The sequence below is a fragment of the Elgaria multicarinata genome, chromosome 1, assembly GCF_023053635.1.
Source record: "Elgaria multicarinata webbii isolate HBS135686 ecotype San Diego chromosome 1, rElgMul1.1.pri, whole genome shotgun sequence".
Classification (NCBI taxonomy): Eukaryota; Metazoa; Chordata; class Lepidosauria; order Squamata; family Anguidae; genus Elgaria; species Elgaria multicarinata.
Window position 1 is genome coordinate 203,578,734 of NC_086171.1, and position 21,042 is coordinate 203,599,775.

Here is a 21,042-nt window from a genome sequence, read left to right on the forward strand (position 1 = left end):
CCACGTATTTTAGCTTCAAGTTCTTATTTATTTATTGCATTTCTATACCGCCCAATAGCCGAAGCTCTCTGGGCGGTTTACAAAACACTTCTTAATGACAGTCGCTAAGACTTAAGAGAGGTGATTCAACCTTTGATGATAGGAAAAGGTCCACACGAAAGGGAAACCAACCAAGGAGCAGCAGTCAAGGGGAAGGGGGGCATGACCAGGGGAAGGAGGTGTGGCCAGCAGAAGGGGGTGTGGCCATCTGAGAAACCCCAGAGGGCATGGATTTGGCCCCCAGCCCTGCCAGATTTCCACGCGCTGTTCTAGAGAGACTACCCATTTTCTGTTTCTAGAGAGATTACCCATTGGGGACTACTTTAAATTGCTCAGCATCATGGTGGTGATCATCTGGTGCAAGTTTAGGCAGCCAGGAACCTTCACAGGCAGGGTAGCTAATAGGGTAAGGACCTGAGTAGGGTTACATGGAAGTACTGAATGGATAGAGATGAACAGACTTACCCGCATCAGTCTCACTTGACTGGCTGCCAAGCCACTGCCACCACTACCCTCCCCTGCTCACGGTGCTGAATGAGCTTATTCGCAGCCTGACAAAGCCGCAGTGTCACCCACCCGCGTCTGGAGCCACCATTGTGCACAACAATGGGCACTGTAGAAATTGCATATTTCTAAAGTTGCGGAAAAGGCAGCCTTAAAGGCCCCATTTATGCAACATTAAAGGTGTGAACGCCTTTAATGTTGCATAAATGGGGGGCACACCAGGCTGCAAAGAAACTCATGCCATTGGTGGTGGTGGGACTGGGAGAGTCCTCAGGATTCCTAGGTCCAGTCGGACGCCTATGGCATCCCCATAAGTGGATGAGCCAACACCTCTAAATGGAGAATGGATACATTACTGCCATGAGCAGTGTATCTGGTAGATCAAAACAGGACTGCCATGGTCATGGAAACTGTTGCCACCTTCTTGCAGCCCTCGGCAGATTTTGTGCAGACCGGAAGTGTAAAGCAGCCATTTGGATGGAGCACCTCACCTCTGGCAGAATAGCAGAAGCAACGTTTGCCATGGAAACTCAAATCTTTCCTTCCTTCACACATATGCACTGGCATGGAGAAAACCACCCAGTTTGAATAGCACATGAAAAGAACTGCAGGTGGAAACAATTTGGAGCTTGGGTTCAGCAACATGGAGAGCCCCTTTAGAGTTCTGACAGGTTCCAACTGAAACCCAGAGTGGATTCACAGCCCTACTGACATCAGAGTCACCAGCCTACACTGTTTAACGCAGCCTTGAACCTGAAGCACTGCAATCAAATAAATCTATGCAGAATTGTGAGCTGCTGAAAGAAGGTTCCTCCAAGTTGTATCACTGGGTTGAAATAGCAACTGGTGTGGGTTTTTTGGGGGGGAGGGCAGGTGGAGGGGAGGGGCAGATGGAGGAAAAAGTTTGTCCCTGCCTATTATTAACAGCTTACCTTTATTGCCCAAGTTCACATGCGACAACCAGGAGACTTTGAAGGGAATTTATACTTACGCTAAAGCTGCTTCCCTTTCTACTGAGTCCTTCCTGAAAATGTTGAGAAGCTGAAATCCCAATATGATTTCTATGGTTTAGGTTTTAACTCTTACAAAATCAGCCATGAGCCAGTGATTTGGTTCACACGACTGCAAGGTGGTTCGTAAGAACCTGTGGATTCTGGGGTGGCTTGTTAACCCTGGCAACCAGCCACCCTCATTGAGTTCGTATGACATGGGGATCTCCACTGCCAAGGATAACTAGGCTAATCCTCCAGCATGCCGGTGGCACACATGGTGGGGGAAATACCATGGCTTATTTCCCCCACTGTGATCACACAAACAGGAACAGTGTGTTGTAGAGGACAGAGTGCTGGACGTGGACTGAGGAGACCTAGGATTGGACTCCCACATGGGAGATTGCGGGGGATGGCTGTTGCGGTCCCTCAGGTTAATTTTCTTCCTAAGGCCATCCCTGCAATAAAATGGGAATGCCCCTTGCAAGCTGTCTTGAGTTTGGAGAGAGGGCAGAATACTACTGCAACAAATAAATGGGCTAAAATTATTGTTCTTGGGTTGGATCCAGATGTAGTCAAATGTAGAGTAGGGGCTTCAGCTAGTCATGACTAATTTTCATGGATATCAATGGGTCTACTCTAAATTAAGTCCCATTGATCGTAATGGATCTACTCCAAATATGACTAACTCTGGATCCAATCGGTTACATTGCCAGCAGTGTCACTGGCATTCTGCACAGTAATATAAAACGCAGGTCCGTCCTGCAAAGTGCTTACACATTCTGAAATGTGTAGAGTAGATAGTAGCAGGAGGAGAGGATGACGGAGGCAAGAGTAGCAGCAGAATAATATGTGCAAATTACTTAATTTGTATTCAGGTGTAGTTTCGGTAAAAGATAATAACTAACAAAGAATCCATGGAAGTGGTGTGTTTTGAACAGCGCTCATCATATAGCAAATATGAATTGGCTAAGTTACAATGTCATGAAGCCAGTCCGGAGTGAGAACAATGCTTCTTGTCTTTGCTCTGAGTTGACTGAGGCCTTAGCTAGACCTAAGGTTTATCCCTGGATCATCCCGGGGTCATCCCTGTTGATGTAAATGATACACAGGGGATCCCGGAAGCAGGCAGGGATGACCCCAGGACGATCTGGGGATAAACCTTAGGTCTAGCAAAGGCCTGTGTGATGATGTCCTATAGCCAATCAGACAAAGCTAAATCAGAGTAGGTCAGGAAGCATTTGCCTGCACTTCGAATGAGTGAATGCAGCCTTTTGGTTGCCCAACTTGGGGTGGGGTGGGGGAATACACAGCAAAATGAGGGGACAATTTTTACAGCTTGCAAAAACTTTATTGAAAATGCCCTCTTTCTGTTTTGGGGAGAAAAAGGTGGGAGGCATGCAGAAGATCTTACAAGATGTGGCAGGGATTGTGAGTAGCAAGGGGAAAATGGGCAGTGCTGTTTAAGTTGTGAGTCGTGAAGTCATGGGCAAAGGGATAAGATGGGAAGGGCATATAGGGCTACAGAGGAAAGGTCAAGATGTGTATGATGGACTAGATTGGAAGACAGTGCAGGGATTTAAGTAGGGATGTGCTCCGCTTCTAATCGGACCGGTGAATTAGAAGCGGAGCGGGGGCTTCGCCTGCCCTTAAGGCGGAGGCGAAGAGGATTTGGGGGCTGGCGGAGCGTGGCGAAGAGGATCGAGGTGAAGGCGGATCCTTCGCCTCGATCCGGAGCTCCGCCGGAAAGGTAAGTGGGGTTTACCGGGCCCTGCCGCTGTCGCTGTCGCCCATGCGGCGACAGCAGCAGGGCCTGGTAAACCCCCCCTCCTCTCCCTTACCTGCCTCCATCCGCGTCTGTCAGCGTCTTCAATTGAGCCCGTGGTTCCAGCAGGAAGTCTGGGCCGCGGCCCAGACTTCCTGGTGGAACCGCGGGCTCAATTGAAGACAGCGACGGACCACGGATGGAGGCAGGTAAGGCCCCCCTCCCCCTTAGCGGGCTCTGCCGCCGTCGCCGCATGGGCAGCGATGGCGGCAGGGCCCGGTAACCCCCCCTATGGGGGGGGAAACGGAGCTCTGATCCGGATCCGGAGCTCCGAGCGGAGCGGGATAGGCGGAGTGGGGGCGGGGCAGAGCGGCCCGATCCGAAAATCGTGGATCTGAAAGTGAAGCGGAGTGGGGGGTCCGTGCACACCCCTAGATTTAAGGATCTGCATATTTATTTATTTCATTTATATGCTGCCCATAGCCGAAGCTCTCTGGGTGGTTTACAAAAATTAAAAAGTGAACATTAAAAACAAATATACAATAATTTAAAACCGTCAAAAGCATAAAAACAACAATATCCATTTAAAACAACTATTCTGGGTTCAGTTAAAAACCTCAGCATATATTGTTAACTGCCTGGGAGAAGAGAAAAGTCTTGACCTGGCGCCGAAAAGATAACAACGTTGGCGCCAGGCGAGCCTCGTCAGGGAGATCATTCCTGAAAAGGCCTGCTCCCTTGTTGATGAGACTGGAGAAGGAGTTTGGCAACAGAGTTCTGGAGAGGTGAGATCAGAAGCTTCGGTGACACCAAATTTCATCCCAACAGGGGAACCAACTTACCGTATTTCTTCGATTGTAAGACGCCATCAATTGTAAGACGCACACTAATTTCAGTACCACCAACAGAAAAAAAAACACACCTTAAGACACACCCGCGATTCTAAGATGCACCCCATTTTTAGAGATGTTTATGTGGGGAAAAAAGTGCATCTTAGAATCGAAGAAATAGGGTAACACTTTTCCTGGAGGAAGGGCAAGAAATTGGTTATTTGGCATATTTATCTATAACAAGGGTTTATAAAACATCCATGCAGGGAGCCATAAATTTTGTCACACAAAGCAATGGCCTCCTCCCTTCAGAAATAATGCATACATTTCACGGCACATAGCTCCAAAAGTAGATCCATTATGATTGAGCATCAAATATTTATGTAGCAGTAGGTTTGCTACACCAGGGGTGTATCGTTATAAAAACAAATGACTATAAAAAAAATAAATACATATTTTGCTTTCTGGGAGGACAGAAGCTATACAACTCTTCTGGGAGATTTGTAAGAATAACTATTGGAAATGGCTTTTTTAAAAACAGTGGGTAGCAAGTAGCTCTTACAGCATGTCAGCAACATTTTTTTTTGTTTACTTTAAAGAATACAAAGAAAATTCCTTTAATTTAGTTCGCTCCCTCCTTTTGCTGCCCTCTACTGTCTGAGCCAGCAGGCATATGAAGCACTTCAGTGCTGCATCCTTTGATTTAATCTATCATGCACGGTTTCATAATCCTATAGGTTCATTGCAAGTTAGTCACCATTAAAGTCAATGGGACTTGTTAGTCATGACTATATTCCATTCTACTTCTTTCAGTAAGAGTCTGCAATCCCAAGTCTCAGGCCCTTTCTACACCTAAGGGTTATCCCAGGAAAATGGAGGGATCGTCCCTGCCTGCTCCCGGGATCCCCTGTGTGGCATTTGGATACACAGGAACGATCCTGGGATGATCCCAGGATATAGGGCTGGTGTAGACATGCCCATAAGGCTCTCACTTACCTGGGAGTAAGCCCCACTGAACTCAATGGGAATTAATTCTGTGTAAACATTTATTTATTTATTATTGCATTTATATCCCACCGTTTTCCTCCAAGGAAGCCATGGCAGTGTACTTAATCTTCCTCCTTTCCATTTTATTCTCACAACAACAACCCTGTGAAGTAGGTTGGGCTGAGAGTCTGTTACTGGCCCAAAGTCAGCCAATGGGTTTTCATGGCCGAGTGAGGACTAGAACCCGGATCTCTTGACTCCCAGTCCAACACTTTAGCAACTACACCACAGTGTAGTGGCTATTACTTCTGTTATAAACATATATATATATACACACACACACACACACACACACACACACACACACACATATGTCTCTTGGTCCAACTATGATCCCAAAGGTGATTTTTTTTTAAAAAAAGAAAAAAGTATGTATTGCACTGTTAGTCATGACTAGAATTCTAACCCTTGTAGTGTTTATGCAGGCTTATAGTCTTTATATTGTTATTGCTATTAAGTTTGGACTCGATGGCCTTTTAGGCCTCTTCCAACTCTACTATTCTATGATTCTATGAACTGCCCAGAGAGCTTTGGCTATGGGCCGGTATAGAAATATAATAAATGGGATGAAAAGTTACATTGTTTCCTTTTACTGCCATAGAAATGAGACCCACATGCTCCTGCACGAGAGACGTTTACCCCACGCCTCCAAGGAACAAGGATTGGACTGCAGTTTTAAACTAGGGCCAGATGAACACATTGTGTGAATTTGTTACGATCCCATAACACCATGAAAGCGGTATATGGAATGTGTCCTGTGCCCCAACAGTTATCATTGCACTTCAGTGCTGCTACAAAGCAGTAGAGCAGATCTAGCCTAGGGCCATATCTGCACCAAGCACGTTGAAAGGGGTTTGAAAACGGTATATGGCATATGTCATGGGCCCCAACAGTTGTCAGTGCACATCAAAACCGTCATAAAGCAGCAGTGTAATATGCTAGCCACTACATCATGCTGATTTAAGTAATTTCTCTTTCCTTCCTGCATTCTCCACGGCCATTGTTCCATGTTAACTAGAGAACCACAGCTTAATCCTTTGTATACGTAGACTAATCCCATTACGTGCCATGGGATTTTACTCCCATGTTCGTGAGCGTCATCTTGGAGACCTTGCCAGTCGCCACTTCTTATTTTGAATATGTCTTGTTGGCCCATGACAAAGAAAACAAAAACAAAGCACAGCATTTCTAGGGATGGGCTAAACCCCAACGAGAAATTCCATGAATTAGTCCAGTCCTAATACCCTTGGGACTCCCATGGAACTTCTTGGTTTCCAGCAGTATTGTGGTGCAAATTAGAGGGGCAATAAATATGTTGTTTTTCTTTTAGTTGCTCTGGGTCAACGGATTGCCGTGGTACTGCTTTTATTGCTCTTTTAAAGGGGTTTTATTGCTGCTGTTGCCTTTTAGCTTCACTGTACTTTTAGACTATTTTCCCTCTCTCACACACACCCCTTCTCCCTTCCCTTCCTCCCTTTTTATTTAGGTTGACCATATGAAAAGGAGGACAGGGCTCCTGTATTGTTAACAGTTGTATTGAAAAGGGAAATTCAGCAGGTGTCATTTGTATATAGGGGGAACCTGGTGAAATTTCCTCTTCATCACAACAGTTAAAGCTGCAGGTGCCCTGCCCTCTTTTAAATCTGGTCACTTTGGTATAGCTCCTGCAGTTTTAACTGCTGTGATGAAGAGGGAATTTCACCAGGTTCTCCATATATACAAATGACACCTGCTGAAATTCCCTTTTCTATGCAGCTGTTAAAGATACAGGAGCCCTGTCCTCCTTTTCATATGGTCACCCTATTTAATTGTCTTTTATGCTCAGGGCCTTACATGGACTTTTATGCTCAGGGCCTTACATGGACTTACATGGACTGTGAAGCCTGATTATTTCCAGGTGAACTGGTTCCAGTCCAGTGTTTCATTGGTAAAACAGTGGGAAAGGAGGTGGCTGGGTTGGAAACTTTGGCCCAGGCCTACCTTGCAAGGGAGGTGCAGGTTTGTGCTTCCTTCACATTTCAAATCAGCCCCAGATCCACTTAGGCCTGGATCTGACCCACTCTGGATCCAGAACTGAATCAAGATTTGGATGTCCCAGGCCTCTCCCTTACTGGACCCACAGTGAGCGCCTCCAGTCGTTTGGGCTTCTTCAAGAAACTTGCTATTTTTAAAATGCCAGCTTCCTTGAAAAGGCTTATATGGCTGTGGGCACTCACGGGAGTCCAAATAAGGGGCAGGAGGCTCGTGCGGTGGGGGGAGGGGGCATGACTGGAGACAGCTGCTCAACAGGGGCCAAGCTGCTTAAGACCCTGCCCCTTTCCTGAGCTTGCTGTGAGCACCTGCAGCAGTCCAGGTCTTTTCAGGGGAGTTGCCAGGTAAGGAGCAAAGGGCTCGCATGACCAGGGAGGTTTCTGGATTGATCTGAAGTGCTCCCATGCACTTCATACCCGATCCAAGCCAACTGGGCCTGCATCAGCCTGGAACCGACCTGCTTTGGTTCCACACCGATTCGGGCCAAATCAGCCTGCTTCAGCTCAGAATTCAGATCCGGACCCAAAATGGTGCACAGCCCTACTGCCAACCATTTTTGTCTTAGCAGCGAGACAAAGAGCAGAGCCTGTGAAGCAGGTCATTATGCTCCGCCACGTTCATAAGGTGAAAGGTGGGCTTTAAGGCAATCTAATCCCCAGCCACTAAGGGCTCTGACAGTCAAAGCCAGATGATTCTGAGTCCATCTTTTTAAAAGATGGATTCATGTTAAGGTAAATGCGAAGAAACAAAATTCTTACTATTGCTCGCCAATACAGCACACTGAGTACCGATTCTGACAGTAAGTGATTTTTTTTTTAAGATATACATCCAAAATGCCGGCTCAATGTGTTTTCTGAATATGATCCCTCACCCTCACCCTCCTCCATCTGCAGTGTGAAGATAGCAAGTCTCACTGACCTCATAGGTTGTAGTAAAGATTCCTTAGGAAACATATGCAAACTTCTTTGAACACCGAGAACCAGTGTGTTGCAGTGGTTAAAGTGGCAGGCTAGGATTAGGGAAACCTGGGTTGAAATCCCCACTCAGCCACGAAGCTCATTGGATGATCTTGAGCCAATCACTGCCTCTCAAGCCTAACCCTCCTCACGGGATTGTTGTGATGATCAAGGAGGGAAACCATTAATAACATCCTGGATCCCTCAGAGGAACGGTGGGATAAAATAATGCTTTTAAATATAATAACATTCCTAAACACTATGTAAATACATTTCTTCTTCTTCTTCTTCTTCTTCTTCTTCTTCTTCTTCTTCTTCTTCTTCTTCTTCTTCTTCTTCTTCTTCTTCTTCTTCTTCTTCTTCTTCTTCTTCTTCTTCTTCTTCTCCTCCTCCTCCTCCTCCTCCTCCTCCTCCATCTTCTTCTTGTTCCTTATAATAATGAACTCAACTGGTGAGTGCTGACAGAACTGTAGCGAAAAAAAGATCAATGAGCAACATGAGAGAGATATCAGCATGCTTAGGTGAACCCTGAGGTTTGCAGAAATATGATATCTAAAAAAAAACCCTAAAAGGGCACACACACCCCAAAAAAGAGCCCAATGAGGACTGAGCATGCCTGGCTTGAGCTCTTTACACCTTATCGTGTCGCGGAGGAGGGCATGGCTGGCCACCCCACTGAACTGGAGTACTTCTATTACATTTGGGAAGTGAGGAGTACAGATTTCATCCTTCAGCCATCACGGAGACCTGTGTCTCAGGTGGAGCTACAACTGGAACTCAGCTCCATCCTGAGTTCTCTTTCCAGATCATGCTCGAGAGCGACAGCACGTTGAGAGACATCAGCCCCCACAGGATGACAGGGAGCAAGGTGCTGCTGCTTGCATCTGGAACAGATTGGCATGGAGATCTGAAGTGGAAGCGCCTAGGCATGCACACCTGCATGGAGGGGGCTTTGCGCTTTATTTAGAGCGCAGGTGCTGAGCCTCAGATCCATGGTCCAAATCGGGGGGTCCCGGGGTGGTGGTGTCCAAATCCAATCTTCTGGGATGCCCAGATGTCTGTGACCTTTTTGTATGTCTGCTGATAGTTTCATAATTCCCTAGCTTTGTTGTTTTTTCCTATTCTAAAAATAATAATGAAATGCCATAAGGCTCATAAGGCTCCATTCCTGACCGTAAGAGCTTTGAGCTAAAATAAGGTGGTCTTTCTTTTTGCCCCACCCCTTTCACCTTTGCCCCACCTACTTTTCCCACCCCTTGAATGCTGCCCCTGACCTTCTCCACAACTGGATCTGGCTCTCAGGATGAAAGAGATTCAACACTCCTGATCTGGAGATGACCTCTTCTGTGCCATGTTACCCGGAGACATTCAACAGTCTATCAAAGCAAACCTTTCTGGCTGTCTTTAATTTTTATTTTTTTAAAAAGAGCACAAGAAAGGGAGTGGGAAAGATTCTGGCCTTGTGTGTAGTGTGTGTGTGTGATTGTGTGTGTGTGTGCACATTGTGAATGAAAGCCTTTTGAGCCTTGACCACACAGCATGCAATTATTTCATCAGTTTAACCTAGCAGCTTGTCACTTTCGCCACTCACCTTGCCACTTTCACTTCCCACTCTCACCATTCACCTCATCACTTTCAGTGTTCGTTTTCACCACCTGCCTTGTCACGTTCACCGCTCGCCCCTTCACTCTCAACCACTCACTTTCACCACCCACCGAATCGCTTTCACTGCCTGGCTCGACACTTTCACTCCCCACTTTCACCATTCGCTTTGTCACTTTCACCATTAATTTCCACCAATCGTCCCATCACTTCCATCGCTCACTTTCGCTGCTCAGCTTGTCGCTTCCATCACTCACTTCCACCACCCACACGGTCCCTTTCACCACCCGGATGGCCACTTTTGCCACTCACCCTGCCACTTTCACCACGGACTTCCACCACTCACCAATCTCCGTGTCACTTTCACCACTCACTTTGACACTTTTGCTGTTTGTTTTCATCACTGGCCTTTGACCCTTCCGCCTCTCACTTTGACTGCCTGGCTCTTGAGCATGTTCATTGTTTACACTGTGGACACAATGGGCTCTTCAAGGCGTGCGCAGCAAAGCTCCCTTAATCTCTCTCTCTTCCTTTCTTGCTTGCCCTTCCTCTCGCGACGTCATTGTTCTGTATTTCACATCCTACAAATCTGGCCACATCTGATCCTGTCCCCTCAGCCAAGAAGACGTCAGCATCTGCAGACGAACGGGAAAATGCCACCCTGCCAGCCTCCGAAGAGAATCCACAAGCCTTACTTCTTTCGGGATCCACAGAATCGCCCCAGAAACAGATGGACAGGAACTCAGCACAGCTCCCGAGCCCTCCTCCATCGCTTCCAATTCCACCCCCTAAGATGGTACCCAAAGTCTCAAAGATTGTACCAGGTGAGTCTCATGCATATAACAGGACATTTCGTTGTGGCCAAAATAACAATAAAATGGGAAAGTGCCTCATAAGAAGTCAGAACATTTCTCCATTTAGCTCAGTATCATTGACAATGGCCATAGTTACTTTATTTATTTATTTATTTATTTATTTATTTATTTATTTATTACACTTATATACCGCCCCCATAGACAGAGCTCTTTGGACTGGTTTACAGAAATTCTAAAATTGAGATAAAAACAAGTATACAAAATTTTAAATTTTAAAACACAGAACATACACACATAAAGCATTAAAAACCATTAAAAAACTAAACATGTGGGTGATTAAGATGTGCTGCCATATGCCTGGGCAAAGAGGAAAGTCTTAACCTGGCGCTGGAAAGATCTCACCTTTCCATTTGAGCCCGCTTTTTCCATGATCTCGGGCTGATCCTGAGACCATGGAACGTGTGGGTGGGCGTCACGGTTTGTTCCAGCTCCTCGCTGTTACTCACGAGGAGCTGGGACTCGTGCATGGGGACTCTGTACAGCACCATGTACACTGATGGTGCTATAATAATAATAATAATAATAATAATAATAATAATAATAATAATAATAATAATCAGGAGCTCTGCGCCCATCAGGGGTGGAGGTGGGGAGCTGGACAAATTATTTAAAATAAAAAAACTTACCTTTTGCACATGAGCATTCGTGCGTTCTGCTCCTTTAACAAAAAAAACCTAACAAAATGGTGGGCGCAATGTCCTCTCCCTCCGAGGTCGTCGTGCGCCACATGTAAACAGAGGGGAAGATCTCATGATGAAGATATTGCGAGATCCTCACCCCTCCATTGTGCTAGACCCAATAGGTCTAGCTGAGGCCACTGTGGGACTGGGAGAAGTTTGCATTGTGGATTGGTGGGATACTCAGCCCATGTAAAAAATGACTAGATTTGGCCCGGCTACTTTTTAAGACCAGGAGCATGTTTTCATGCAATCAGAGAACCAACATGTAATGTTATCTGGTATCTGCCTGCTAGCATATGATAGGTAACATGTAATGGTATCTAATAATGCATATTAGACAACTTTTGATATTTTGTATTTGATGCCTGTAAGATCAAAACAGGCAGGCGATTTTGAATTTAATTTTGAATTTAAATTCCCAATTTTGAATTTAAATTTCACATTCAAAAATGCAAAACTGAATTAGAAATTTAGGGTTTCATGTTGCACATATATTAATAGTGAATTCAGGTGCTCAGTAGAGTGGCCATTTATGCATCACACGCACACACACAAAAGGTCAGAAGAATATTCAGATGTATATTTAGAAGTAAATACTGAAAATGCAATACAATTTTTAAATGCAATACAGCTGGGGAAATATTGAAGATGCTGACCAGGTGACCTTTGTGACGGCTTTATCTCCTGTCTGTAGATGGGCAACTCCAAGGGAAAACCTTTACCCTTGCATTAATAGGGCCTTTAAGGTTCCCCATTGGAGCAACGGGAGCTTTCTGGAGCTTCCAGAAAGTGTGCATTTTCCACTTCCATGGTAATGGTGGCTGCACACTCCCCCCTGCTGTGTTAATGAGGTCTGTCTAACATAGGAAACTCAGGTGCTTGTGAGCCTCACAGGTGCTCAGTGGAGGCTCATGGAGCCTAGCTCAAAGGAGTGGGTATCAGTGGGTAAAATCCATCCTAGGGACAGAATTGTTCTCTATCAATAATATGCTCTGCAGAGCTTTGAGTATCATTGGGTTTAAATTTATGTTTTCAACACATGATGGCACCAACTCTTCAGCAATTGCTAAACTCAACAGATTTGTTAACTTGGTGGGTTGGTGGGTGGGTGGGTGTCTTTTTAACTGTTTGTTTTAAACATTGGAAAATGTGCTTTATTTTGTAAAAATACCAGCCAAGGCCAATGGGCAGAATCTCATAGCATAAGTCTTACAGCCACAAAAAGGCCATCTTCTCCTAGTTTAGTGCGGGGTGGGTTCAGAAATTCCTCAATGAGAAGATCTGGAATGGCAGACAAGTTTCTCAGAAGTGCAGCTTACTCACAGGAATAATTTTTGGCCTGTAAACATTAACCAGAAAATGAGGGCTGGAATAAGACACAATTTTAAGACGCAATCCTATGCATGTTTAGACAGAAAGAAATCCCATGGCTCCCAGCATTCCCCAGCCAGCATGTAGGACTTCTTTCTGTCTAAACATGCAGAGGAGTGTGCCTTTTATCTACAGAATCCACCACTTTGGGGGGGGGGGGGGAATTATGAATTGCCAAAAAAGAGGAAATGCATCATCAACAAAAGAAGAGGCCACTGATTTGCATAACATTTGTATATGCTGATTCGTATGAATAGATGCACATTTAGAAATTATGACTATAATTTTAACAGAAATACAATATGTTTCACCCAGGTGGGGAAGAATGAACAGGTGAGCGGTGTGCCTGCTAATGGTGTTGGAGGAGTCCGTTTGGTGGGGTGGAGTTCGTCACGCTTTCGCTGTGTTGACCCCTCCAGACATCTACCAGCTGACCTGCATTGTCAGGCCACCCTAGGACATTCCTACCAACCCTTGGGGTGGCAACAAATGTGGCGGTGGAGAGAGGCAGGGCTGCAGGCCTCGTTCCAGTGGAAGCTGGTGGCTCCAAGATTGGCAGGGCTGTAAATCCATTCCAGGTTTCAGTCAGAACCAGCCAGAACTCTAAATGAGCTATATAAGGTGCTAAAATCTACCTTCAAAGTGGATTCAGCCCCTTGGACAGCTCCTTTAGAGTCCTGGATGATTCTGACTGAAACCCAGAATGGATTCAAAGCCCCACCGAAATCGGAGCAACCAGCTTTCACTGATACAGGCAGAACTTCCATTGGGACATTTCTCTTTGAGAAATGTGACTCTCAAAGGACCAGCGAAAGAGCAGCGCCCTGGCACCTCTGTGGGGATTCGGTGGGAGGCCCTCCAGTGCATGCAGCAATTCAGACCCCTGTGTGGTTTTATTTCTTGCAGCAGGAAGTGAAGTGGATGAGGCAGCCTTGAAATCTCCTCCATTCACTCGTCTTGCTTGAAGGATGATGTAATTGTTGGTTCCTCCCAACTCTCAGGGCAAGCTGCTCCTTTCCAGCCCTCAGGACAGAAGGTCTCTGACCCCCACCTCAGAGGGCAGCATACAACGCCGACCAGCTCCCCTCACCTCGCTGCCGTCCACCTGCCTTTACCTCCCAGCCGGGTCATTGAGGAACTTCACAGAGCTCTGGCCACCAAACATCGACAGGATAGGTAAGGATTTGGCATGTCGCAGGGCATTGTGGGTATCCTGAAACTACCATGTCCCAGCGGATGTTGCTTGCCTTTAAGGGCACAATCCTTAACCCGTTTAGACAGAACAAAAAAGTCCTACAATTCCCAGCATGGAATTGTAGGACTTTTTTCTGTCTAAAAAGTCTTAGGATTGTGCATAAGAAACCTTTTACACTCGCCAAGGCCTCCTTCTGAAAATATTGGATGTGGGAAAAAGCAAAGCTGGCAGCAACGTCCATCCAAGCCCAGGGCTTGGAGTGCACGTCTGTGGTGCTGAATTTGGGTTGCTACCTATTTTTTTCTGTCAGGCTTCTCATCTTTAAGAACTGCATGGCAGATGGTAACATACAGCTCTTTCCAGGCTGGGAATAGCTGTACCTTTTGAATCTGACTGGTGCGAACGAGCGAGAATTTCATTTTTTTTTATAGGGACGTCTAAGAGAATTGCACATGCCTTCGAAATGGAATGGAAAGATTTAAAACATGCAACTGTGGAGAAAGTGAACCTGACAGATTGTTCCATCCTTAATTCAGATACTTACCAAAAGAGAACGTTTGTTATGGGGAGGCTTAAAATGAGAAACAAAGGCCTATAAAAATGGCCTGATTCAGATCTTTGCTGGGCGGAAATCTAATTCCTGAGGGGGAGGAGAAAGCGAACTCCACCATAAATTGAATGTAATATATCTCATGGGTTCTCCACAAGGAGGCCTGCCTGTATGCACAGAGACTGGAACCATGTAATTCTCCCCCACTCAAACAAGGGAAGGGGGATATAGTTAGGGTGATCCTATGGAAAGGAGGACAGGGCTCCTGTATCTTTAACAGCAGTATAGAAAAGGGAATTTCAGCAGGTGTCATTTGTATGCATGCAGCACCTGGTGAAACCCTCACTCATCACAACAGTTAAAGGTGCAGGAGCCCTGCCTTCTTTTGTATCTGGTCAAGAGGGCAGGACTTTTGCAGCTTTAACTGTTGAGATGAAGAGGGAATTTCACCAGGTGCTGCATGCATACAAATTCCCTTTTCTATAGAACTGTTAAAGATACAGGAGCCCTGTCCTCCTTTCCATATGGTCACTCTAGATATAGCGCAAATGTAGATCTATGGGTATTATACCTGCCACAAAGAGATGTTAGAGAAATCTACAGTTGTTTCAAATGAGTTTGGATTTCTACAAATCCGAGTTGCGGTTTCTCCAATAAACTGGCCTCTTCCAAGTCTTTGGAGGGAATTCTGCAAATTCACACTTGCTCTAATGTGCATTAGACCTAATGGGCACTTGCACTGATGAACATTAAGGCTAATGCACACTTGCGCAGATGAACATTAATGCTCATGTACACTTGCGCTGATGTGTGTTAGCACAAATGCGCATTAGTGTGAGTTGAACAGAATTCTTGTACATCCCTAAAAAAAAAAATCTGATTCTGTCATTAAGCAGACAAGAAAAGATGCCTGATCATCCACAAAACACAGATGGAACCCATGAAACAAAATCTGTACATCCCTACTGCCATATACTGTACCATGTTAGATACATGGAGGAAGGGAATTTGGGCAGGAATTGGACCCACATCAGTTTAATGTCTAAACCAGCCACAACTTTGTTATGGGAAATAAATCAATGTTGTGTTTCTCTTGCACACTTTCTAATCTTTCGTAGAATGCCAAACTACCAGAATAGTGATGTTTCACTTGAATGGTCTTTTCCATTAGAAGCACGCATGATGTTCTTTGAAAAGGTCATCCCGGCACATCACATCAACATATCTGAAAACAAGGCATCAGTCATGGCCCTCTTGCACTTTTGGTGTGTGGCGGATATTAAAGCCTTGGCTTTTCCATTTTAAGAATAGTAATCCCATAGCAACCCCTGCATTACCCTCAGTTAAGCATTGTGCCGGAGAGAACATGTTTGTGACATCAGTTCCCTTCTTCTGGCACTAAGTTACTGATCTCATGTCTGAAGCCCCCCATGTTCATTGCATTTTGCCCCCAGCTTTCATGGAAGGGAAAACAAAGGGTCTCCCAAAAAGCGAATGGACGTCCGCCCATCCAGAACATCCAGCATTGATCATAGCAAAGAGAAGGACAATTCCATGAGCTACAGCAGTGATCCGGAGAACAAGCGGAACTCTGCGAAGGAGTCTGATGAGAACAAAGAGAATCTGATCATGAACTCTGAAATCAAAGATGACTCTGTTTTCTATCAGGATGAAGAGGTTTTGAACGACTCCATAATTTCTGGTAAGAAAATCCATTCTGTGAACCTTATAATAATACCTTACTGGTTTATCCATGCATAATATGTATTATTTGGTTCCTGAAGGTCCTGTTGACCTTTCTTCCAAATCCTGGTAGTTCTGGTCCCTTCTTACTCATCCCATCCCTCTACTTCTCCCCCTTTGAAGTTCATTCTGTTAGATCCACTCCCATTTGCCTCTTCATGTCACTCTTCTCTATTCCTCTCAGCCTTCTTTTCAGACCCTGATACCTGAAGCTTCATCACCTTCTTCCTCTTGGACAACATCTGCACTTTGCTCCTTGGCAATTTCAACATCTTTGTCAGCAATCCCTCTGTGGTGAAATGGTCAGCATCACACCACTCATCAGCTGCCTATTTTGCCCAGCAGAATGGGGGCATTTAGCAGCACCCCTCCCCTTCCAACTCTCTCCTCTTAGGTTTTGCTGCCACCACTTGGAATCTCCTTTTAACTGCACCTCTGAGGACACCCTCACAAGTTCACCATGTCTGCCAGTAATGTTCTTTAACAAAATTTGTTAAAGAACAATTCTCTTCTGGTCACCTCTTTGGGAACCTGAGGGATTAACAAGATATTCTAAGCAGGTTTCTTTCTTTACTTTTCTTTTAAAAATCTATTTATTCTTAAGGAAAAGCAGAATGAAAAATATCCAAATGCAAAACACCTCCAACATTTGTATTGCCGACAGCTTTAGAACTCCTTGTGAGGAAGGACAGGATATTATTTATTTATTTAAAACATTTGTATCCCGCCCTGTATCATTAGGGTCTCAGGGCAGCATACAGATAAAAGCATACAGTATAAAACAATAAATATACACAGCTGGAAAACAAATTAAACCATGAACCAAGTTAAAACAATATATAATTTAAAAGCAGTAAAAAACAATTAAAACAGTTAAAACAATGTGCCATCTTAGTGAATTTAACCATTAAAAGCTTTGTTAAAAAGGCATGTTTTTCCTTGGTGTCAAAATGAAATCAGAGTTGGCGTTATTATTATTATTATTATTATTATTATTATTATTATTATTATTATTCATCAACATCAAGAACAACCAGCTCATTTAGATGAACTGTAGCAGGTTTTGTCACAATATTTTTAATCTGTGCTGTAATCATGCTAGATATTACCATTTTTCTTTTAAATTTATACTTTGTTTTAACTCCCAAGCCTGCCATCTTTCTTTCTCTCACTTTCCCTCATAACCTTCTTCAGTTGTCAGCTGTCATGTCCTGACTGACGACTGCACTTTCCCCTCCAAGGTTCTAAAAGAGGGATTCATCACAGGTCGCCAGACTATTACTTTTGCCAGTTGGGTGCAAGATTCTAAGATCTTTCCCAACCAGTAAAGTAACAGCTTACAAATCCTAATGACTAGAATTCTAAATATTCATCACTGAGACACATATTAAAAGCATTCAACAAATTATACAACCATAATGTGACTCATTCATACAAAATCAAGCTATACCCACCCCATCCTTTTCTAAGGGTGCACTTACCATCACCACTGATCAGCGTGTCGTGTCCATCTAGCAGGGAGAAGTTTGAAGTATCCGACTTCCTAGTCTACATGACCCACACATTATTTCGAAGAAAGAACGTCAGCAGTAGTCATTTGTATTCCAGCCAAGTGATGGTCATCACGTTGAATTCCACTGTCTCAGCTCCCTTTCTTCCTTTCTTTCTTCCTTCCTTCCTTCCTTCCATTGTCTCAGCTTCCTTTCTTAACCCACTCTGATCTGTCTTCCACCATCAGCTCTCTACTAAAACTGACCTCACCAAGATCACTGGCCATCTCTTCACTGCCAAATCGAAAGGTATCTACTTGCTCCTTATTCCTCTTTGGCTTATTTCCTGCTCTTGATACTGGCCTTAGCTAGTCCCAAGGTTTATCCCGGGATCATCCCGGGGTCATCCCTGTTCATCTAAATGACACACAGGGGATCCCGGGAGCAGGCAGGGACGACCCCGGGACGACCCCGGGATAAACCTTAGGTCTAGCTAAGGCCACTGTCTCTTGCTTAGTTCCCTTTATGCCCAAGGTCTTCATGATTTGGTCTTCAGCTGGTTCTCTTCGTTTATGTCTAATCACTCTTCCAATGTTTCCATGTAGAAAACTTCTCATTTCCCTCATGTGATTGGCATCCCTCCAAGTAGTACATTAATGTAAATACTTCATAATAGATTTCCTGATCCCCTACCAGCTGGCTCGGTTGCTGCACCTGCTCTCACCTGGAGATACCTCCTGGTGGTACCCAAGATTTTGCATGTTCAATCCATCATGGCTTGGAATAGGGACTTCAGTATCATAGCTGTTGCATTCATGTCCGGCTTGTGGTTTTCCCATCGACAGCTGGTTGGCCACTGTGTAAATGGAATGCTGGACTAGACAAACCTTGGTCTGATCTATCATGACTCTTCTTATGTTTTTATGTTTATTCACTCACTGGAACTCCCTGCCACTACAAATCAGCCAGGGGCCAACCCTTCTAGGATTTTGTTGTCTACTAAAAAACATACCTTTTGGAACAGCTGTTCCCAGGAAGGTAATCTTTTCATCTTTGTATCACTTAGGCATTTCTTTAATGTGTGTCATAAATATTGTTAAATAATAATAAAGATACTCCGCTCCCACTTGCTTTCCCCAGGGACACTTTCTCCCTGGAGAAGTTGCTCATGATCCTGGAATTGTAGTCTATTGGGAGAAAGACAACCCAAATTGTAACCCATGGCATACAACTTTGGTTATCTCTCCCCCAATACACAGTTTGGACATCATGATCAACAACCCAGGGATGAGGCATGCCTGTATTTTTTAGCGGGAGCGATTGGGCAATGAGAAGCAGCCCTCTCACTCGCTTCTGCTAATTCATGACTACCCATTGTCTAAACAACCCATGGGTAAACATGATGTACGAACTGCGTCTATAAATTGGATTTTGGCCTCTATTCAACACCTACAAAATAGAAAAAGAAAATCAAATGGTTATTCTAATTACTTCTAGCACAGTAAAGCAGCACTTACATTAAATTAAAAGGGTTATCTACATGACAAAAGGTAGCAATTTGGGTAGCTGTTCCTGGTATAATACTCAGGAAGGGGAAGCCAATGCAAATGTGAAGTAATTACATGAGGATTAATGTAATGAGTGAAGATACAATAGGCGCAAAAAGGAAACAAAACGAAACAAAACACTGTTATCATAGGAATTGTCCCAGAAGTAGATTCAGATGTAAATTATACTGGAAGGAGAAATGGGTCAATGAAAGCACAGCTTGTCAAGGCCTTTGAGGCATGAATGGACAGTCTTTCCTCCAACTACTAGTTTTAGGTGTTTTCCTCATTTTGTGTGTGCGCAGTTCCTTCCTGCATTTTAAAAGGTTGTAGTTCTTCTCCTAAAGCTTTAGTTATTTAGAGTAAGATCTTTATGCTAAAATATGTTCTCTCTCTGGTCATGTCTATACCAGGGTGGTGGAGGGGGAAGATCGCACAATACGCTGATCGCGAGAACCTCCACCTCAGTCCACATGTGGCGCGTGTTGTCCTGGGAGGAAGAGGATGTCACACCCGCCATTTTGTTTGTTGTTGTTGTTGTTGTTGTTGTTGTTTTATCATAAATGAGCACAGGAGTGCTCCATCGCTAAGGTCAGGTGTTGTTGTTGTTGTTGTTTTTTAAAAAACCCGCTCCTCACTTCTCCCCAAATGGACACAAAGCTCCTGAAGAGCTCCGTGCCCCATGCCCAGTTCCCAGCTCCTTGTATTTACTCACAAGGAGCCAGGATGAAACTGGGATGGCAGCCCACACCTCCCGCGGTCCCAGGATCTTCCCAAGACATGGGAAAAGTCGGGAAAAAAGTGTAGGGCAATATCCCGGGGAAAAGGAGGGATCAAATCTCCCTGCTCCCGGGATCCCCTGTGCATCATGTGGACGCACAGGGATGATCCCAAGACAATCCCCAGGATATCGGCAGGTCTAGACATGCTCCCCCTCTCTCCCCCCTCTCTCTTTGGGATTTGGGGGATTTGGACCCTACGCCTTTTACCTTCAGTCCTGCCGAACACTGAAATTTGCCCCTAAGAGCTTTTCTGAAATGTAATTTGATCCTCTGGCTGAAAGACATTTTGTACCCCTGAATATGAGTATGAATATGAGGCCCTGTGACTGGTAGGCAAATGAAACCTCTGAATTTGAAAAGCTTGGTACAAATATCAGGAGCTTGGTCTTCTACCCTTGCCTGGTGGACAGAGTGGTATTTTCTGCCCGCTAAACTTCACTCATTATGTCCAGCCCTTTCCCTTTCCTGGTCCTGGCTACAGTTCTACCTAGCGATGTTGCCAGCATCTGACAGGGTCCATGAAGGCAGCAGACACTCCCCCCACATGTCTGGCCCTCACAGACCCAGTTGGATATGCTTGGCCTGAAGACGGACCTACACATGAGCACTCACCAGCCCCCCACGAGAGCTCAGACGCGGGTCCGCCCTGGCTTCTGGCATCACGCCCTTTCCCCATGTAGCATTAATGGTAGCCACCATTAGCATGGAAGGGGAAAATGTGCACTTTCTGTAGACTCCTGAAATCACACACATACATACAAACCACTCAAATGGAGGTTTCAAAGGCCCTATTAACACAAGGGTAAACCTTTAGCCTTACATTAATAGGGCCTTTAAGTCTCCCATTGGGGCAGAGGGGAGGTGTTATTTCTGAAGCTTCTGGAAAGTGTGCAATTCCATGTACAGTTCCATGCTAATGGTGGCCACTATTAATGATGTGTGGGGAAATATGCACTTTCTGGAGCCTCAGAAAATTGCACCCTCCTCGCCCCCCCCCACTGCATTAAAGATGGCTGCCATTAATGGTTGCTGAGCACTCGGCTGAG

At 44.9% G+C, this 21,042-nt stretch overlaps 1 protein-coding gene across 3 annotated transcripts in view; it reads left to right on the forward strand.

Moving 5' to 3' along the window:
- Nucleotides 1–21,042, forward strand: part of PHACTR3 (phosphatase and actin regulator 3) — a 267,435-nt gene that overhangs the window by 152,077 nt on the left and 94,316 nt on the right. For all 3 annotated transcript variants that reach the window (XM_063146671.1, XM_063146652.1, XM_063146661.1), the window contains 3 exons: nucleotides 10,381–10,587; nucleotides 13,691–13,865; nucleotides 15,889–16,136. In XM_063146671.1, coding sequence (XP_063002741.1) covers nucleotides 10,381–10,587; nucleotides 13,691–13,865; nucleotides 15,889–16,136 — 630 coding nt within the window. The remainder of the gene's footprint in view (nucleotides 1–10,380; nucleotides 10,588–13,690; nucleotides 13,866–15,888; nucleotides 16,137–21,042) is intronic.